Source organism: Phragmites australis, chromosome 4 (genome assembly GCF_958298935.1).
Source record: "Phragmites australis chromosome 4, lpPhrAust1.1, whole genome shotgun sequence".
NCBI classification, from domain to species: Eukaryota; Viridiplantae; Streptophyta; class Magnoliopsida; order Poales; family Poaceae; genus Phragmites; species Phragmites australis.
The window spans coordinates 48,939,253-48,945,248 of NC_084924.1; the positions used below are offsets into that span (position 1 = coordinate 48,939,253).

The 5,996-nt window shown below is 44.8% G+C and overlaps 1 protein-coding gene across 1 annotated transcript; it reads right to left on the minus strand.

The window, feature by feature from the left end:
* Positions 1-1,056: 1,056 nt before the first annotated feature.
* On the minus strand, positions 1,057-3,011 carry LOC133917061 (B3 domain-containing protein Os03g0120900-like). Its single transcript, XM_062361015.1, has one exon. It carries the CDS (start codon positions 2,447-2,449, stop codon positions 1,562-1,564), a length of 888 nt encoding a protein of 295 aa, XP_062216999.1. The 5' UTR covers positions 2,450-3,011; the 3' UTR covers positions 1,057-1,561.
* Positions 3,012-5,996: the final 2,985 nt, after the last annotated feature.

A 5,996-nucleotide genomic window follows, 5' to 3' on the forward strand; every position in this document is an offset into this window, starting at 1 on the left:
CCCATGTGTAAGTGGAGTACTACAACTCTATCACTGTATCAACCCCATGCAAGCATGGTCTTGCTGAGTTCTGACTTCTGATATGTATCAGAGTGATTTTTCCATTACTCTCAATAGTAAGATGGAGTACGTTAAAGGCGAAGTACACAACATCAAAGCTGCTGCTATATTAATTTCATATACTGTAAAAATTCTGACAAGGCATGGGGTCCCTGGATTACTATCAAAGAGATCAGAACTAACTATCGGCAAATCTCTACAGGATCTAGGGATCAGCTAACCCAGCATTAAGGCCTAATAATAAGAGAGACTGAGCATGGCAGATCCTGCTCATGCATGGGTAAAGCAGAAATGCTCTCATCTCCTATCAATGAGAAGCCAGACCAAATTAGTACTGTGCACTGCCAATAATACTATTACACTTGTGTCCCACAAAATTAAGTTTTTCTATTGCCTCATGCAATGCGCAACCATGTTTAGTACTGTGCACTACTATACAATGCGGTCTGCAATTTTGCAGTGTGCATCCGCATGCTTATAGAGATTTCTTCTCTCTTCCATACTCTGACACCAAAAACTGAGTCCAACAGGAAAGGATCTCTCCTATATACTTTTAAATGCACCGTTTTTTTTTTCTTTTTAGCCTTGCTTGCAGAAAGGCATGATACCATCAAATCTCTCTATGGTATGCATGCCTGATGAATACCTCACCCACACAGTTGACAGAACTGCTGGTGCAGAAGGAACACCAGCAACAGAAGCAGCAGGGAAAGGATGGCACAAGAGACAAATGCGCAAACCAAATCAAGAAGTGGAACAGTGGGTGGGTGCAGAGAGAGAGAGAGAGAGAGAGAGAGAGAGAGTTGCTTAGCTTACGAATGTAGAGTGTGCAGCATGCGTCGGATAGGAGAAGGATTTAGGATCTGACCTCCAGTCTCAGCTCCCACATTTTAAAGACACCTGCAGCTTTGGAAGGAGAGCCCCAATTGACCTGTTCAAACAGCAGCAAGAACAATCCATGTGCACAATACATGCATGCAGTACAGTAGAACACACTTGTTATCCCCAAGAGTTGATAAACTCTATATCATGCAGTGCATAATATTTGTTATCATATGTGGGGAGCACACTTGTCATGGTAATACGCAATTAGATTTCAGAATTGCAGTAAATCAATTCTTCTTCGATCTAATATATAGTATTAGTTTCCAGACATCAGAGGAGGAGCTATATAAAACCAAGCTAATTATAATTAGGCACACAGGGAAATCAAAAGCAAATCGAAGCAAGAAATTAACCATCAACAAGATTTTTTTTTGCTGTTGCTTCGTCCTTATTTTTTCTTGTTTCCCCTCACACTGCAATTGCTAAAGGAAATTAAGAGAGATGAGCTATATACGGATTACGAAGATTGCTAGGTGCTCCGCCTTTCACCGGCGGCCGCCGCCGCCTCCTCCTTTCTTGACTTCTGATCCTCTCCGGACGACCCTTTGTGCAGTCAGTGGCGGCAGAAGTGGCTGGGAAGTAGTGGTGGTAGATCGTACGACCACGACCACCGCCTTCACAAGTCAAGATTCAAGGAGCACCTCGCTTTCCCGGAGGAGGACGACGATGACGGCAGCGAGGGCGGCTGCAGTATCCGGGCCCGCGTCGACGGCGCCGTTCTCCGGCCGCCGTTTTCGTCCTCGGAGCCCGCGCAGTCGAGGTTCACCCCGAACAGCCGCACCCGCTTCGAGGCCGACGACGCCACCGAGGGCGGCTCGGCGTGCCCTGGCGTTGTCGGTATCCGCACGGGTACCGACTCCAGCACCACCGTGGCCTGCTGATGCTGCTGGTGCGGCCGGTAGAAGAGCAGCTGCCTGCTGCTGGGCTCGTTGACGTCGTACGCGACGTGCCGGCAGTGGGAGTCGTAGAGAGAGGAGGGCGAGGGCGGCAGGCGGAGAACCGTCCTGGTGCCGACCGCGGTCGGGTGCGCGTGCGCCCATGGCGCGAAGGGGACGGACGGGAGCGGTAGGCGGTGGTACTGCACGGGCGGGTCGGGTCGCCGGCGCCAGTCGATGAAGAGCCTGCCTCTCGCCGCTTCGCCGACGCCGCGTCCGAAGGAGACGGTGTCCCCCGCGTCGAGGCGCTTCTCCTTGACGAATCGGCTCCAGCCCTTGGTCATGACGTAGCTCTGGCTGCTGTTCCAGTAGGAGTAGCGGAAGCGCCAGGGCTTGCCGGTGCGGTCCTCGAAGCTGAGCAGGAGGTCCTTCTCGTTGGCCGCCGCGTCCAGCGGGAAGTACTTCTCCGCGTGCTGCTTCGGGATCACCAGCCGGTTCAGCTTCCCAACGTCGCTCGGCGTCACCACCTTGTCGAACATGTGCTCCTTCTCCACCGCCTCCGCCTGCCCGTCGGCGCGCTCCACTCTTTCGCCGCCGTCCGAACGGATCGGGCCGGCGCTGAACTCCATCTCCAGCGATCGAGGTCGAGGTAGGTAGACGCCGATCGATTGCTCCTGCCTCCTCCCTTCCTCCCTCCCGCCCAGCTGGCTGGAGCCTTGACCTTTGACCAGCAGTATACTATGCGCTTATGGTATATATGCTACTGGATGCCCCTACCAGTGATGTGCTGTTAATATTGATAGTATAGGACTTTGGGGCTTGTTTTATATTAGCAGATGGCTTAGGATTTGAAATTTAGAATTGCAGGGTTTCTTGGTTCTTGGCTTTGTGGCTACTGGTGAATTGAAATGAATTAGCTAGCTAGGGATGAACTGGATTGAAGGGTTTGTGTGCTATCTTGTGCTGTGGGATTATGCAGGCCTCAACTCAAATCAAGGGAGGGATGGGGAGCAAGAGGAGGAGGAAGGAGAAGAACAAGGATAGAGGGAGGGAGGAAGAAGAAGTGGCTGGCTAGGAGATGTGATGAGTGGCACCAGTACTATGAAGGTTCCTGGTGTGGGGAGGAAAAGGGGAAGGGAGAGGACGGACGGATGCTTGCTTTTGGTTTGCAACCAAAGGTAATTAAATTGGCCCAGCTAGCTACTCCCTGTGTTTATACGTGTTGTTGTTGTACGCCGATAAGCATGGGAAGAAAATTTTATAAGATTCAGTATCGAAAGATATCTATAGTACCTTGATTTATATCGTCTTTCTTTAATTCAACGGTTAATATATATAACTGAAAGAAAGAAGACACGTGATATACATAAAAAGAAATTTTTTTGTGAGACTGAGTTCCATAAAATTTTCTTCGGTAAGTATGTGTATGCTTGTGACCACCCTCTCTCTTTATGTATGTATGTATGAGGTGAGGTGTAAGGAGAGGGGGGAGTGAGGAGGAAACGGTGGGCACAAGACAAGTAGTTTGCTTTTTAAAGGGAAGAGATGTGTGAGAGAGAGAGGAAGAGAGGGGTGAGAAGGTGGGCCCCACGAATTATTTTGTTGAGCTCATGTGAGCTTGTCCTTCTCATGCTATAGGCGGATGAGCCTTTCTGTGAGTTTAGGCAGACGATGAGCTCTAAAATATCAGTTGTTGCCTGCAAATTTTAAACATGTTATTGATAGGTAGCAAATAATAATTCTATTTTATGCGTATGCTACAGCTTTGTATATACTATACGTGTGATTTATATCATGTATTTCTATTTGATATCTAGTAAACAAAAGTTTCAGTTAATTCGTAGGGGAGAAATATGTATGTATGCCGAGTTTGCTAACTGTACCAGGACAATTTTGCATCGCTCACTAAGTTGAGTCGTAGCATTATTCCATCTGGTTTGCAGTTTTGTCTATGTTCTGGTTCAGGGTTACATTAAACATGGCTGACTCAAGTCAAACCAGCATTATCACTTCAAATTTCGTTGCACTTTCAGGTGAGGCAACAACATATATTTCGTCTTTCAATCAGGTAACCCCGCCATATTAATAAATTAGACAGGTCCATTTCAGGAGGCTGATATGATGCAGATCCCATCTTGTCTAATCTTCGTTGCCTGGTTCTTATCACATACGTTCAGTGCAAACAACTCTTGTTACGCAAATTTCTGCGCCTGAAAACTGTGTAATATTCTTTTATTTTCTTCATAGTTCAATTCGACGCGATCGTACTACAAATCTCTGCAGCATCGTCCCCGGCCTGTTGCTGGTCGCAAGATATGTACGTACTGTAACAATAGAATGTTGCTTATTGACCTAAATCTTAAAAAAATATTCAGAAAATCAAAACTAAAACACGTATACATCCAGATAGAATATTTGCAACGTGAATCTGTAGCAGTTTTTAATTAGGCCAAACTACTGGCCCTGAAATCATTTCATGCTATCTGTTTGGCATTAGAAATTTCATTGGCAGCAGCCCCTGCAAGGTCAGCGAGTACCGTGGCAGGACAGAGAAGATGACGAGAGAGAGAGAGAGAGAGAGAGAGAGAGAGAGAGCTCAGCATAGGGCCGTCGGCATGGCTGCTGGTCTCTGATTCGGCCCCTGCAGGAGTGAGAAGAGGCGCCTATTTTATGTGCGCACGCATACACATGTGGTGCATACAATAGGGTACAATCTGCAGCTACTTACCGGTAGACCGACATACTTTTATATGGTGCACACATGCATGTTGTTGGGTGTTAACTGGCCGCAGGAGGAAGGCGGATGGTGATGTATATGGCCAGTGGCTATATTTTTTGGGGTTTTATGTGTGGGAGAATAAGAGGCGGTCTTAAGGTTAGTTGGCCTGTTAGGCTCATGGAAAAAGGGACTTTCTTGTCTAAGTTTGTTGTGTGAGTTGAAGAGGTATTTCTTTTTCTTTGAATTGCAACCTACTGGCTTCAGCTCAATGTGGACATTTAGTCTATGTACACTATTATATAAACATTTTTTATTATCCTTGTATCACTCTCGGTTCAGATATAACCAATAGTTATAATGTATTACTTGGTTGTTGTTAAGAAACTTTCACTTGTGTTCAACACTGCTGGACGATCGAAAATAACGTGAGTTCCAACGAAGGAATAGCTGGGGATAGAGAAAAAAAAAGACACCATCCAGGTACTGCACATGCAACAAAAGTTCTTTTTTCTAAATGCCATTTTTTTTTTTACTATCCAAATTTCATTTGTTTCGGCCAAGGCAGCTAACCAGCCATGACGGTTAGTATTATGGTCGGACAGTTTCTCTTGCTGCTCATGGCTTTTAGTGCACAAGTCGTCATCTGCAGCACTTATATGGAAACGAGACAGATCGTTTGTCACTGCTTGAATTCAAGAAGTAAACATCTTTTATTGCCCTCCGATCACTATTGGTTGAGATATAACGGGTAATGATCACTACCGATTCTTATGAAAAATTTATAAAAAAAGATAAAAATAATTAATATTATCAGTTCGTGTTAAGAACCGACACTAAATATGAATCGATAGTGAAAATAGATTTTTTTTACTATCGATTTATGTTATGAATCGGTAGTAATACGGAGAGGGTATCACTGCCTGTTTTTGTAACCGGAAGTGATAATGGTTGATATTATGTCTTCAGAAATTTATAACTTTTGCATACATAGTTGGATGCAGATATATTTTATATAAAAATTGTAGCTCTCGATGAGGTCTATAACTTTGTAGTTGATAATATTTTCATTTGAAACTATCTATTTGCCTAGATAATCATCCGAATATTTTTGGTAAGAAAAGTCAAAAGAATAAATTACCCTATAGCCATTAGCTAAAATTGCGAGGTAAAATGGTAAATAAGCTTTTGTGTGAGGGTGAGATCGCGGGTTCGACTCCCACAAATTGCATGTGTTCGTAATTTGCTATATTCATTGGTTTGATTCCCACAAAAGCTACTGGGGGTTTGTCACAAAAGCAAAAAAGAAATATTTTTTTTATCCCAAAAACATCAGATTTAGGACTGACTATCACTATTAGTTTATATCACAAACCGTTAGTGACAACTCTACTACCGACTAATCGATATGGGTTCCAAAACCAATAGTAATGTCAGTTTGGAACCGACAGTGATTATCT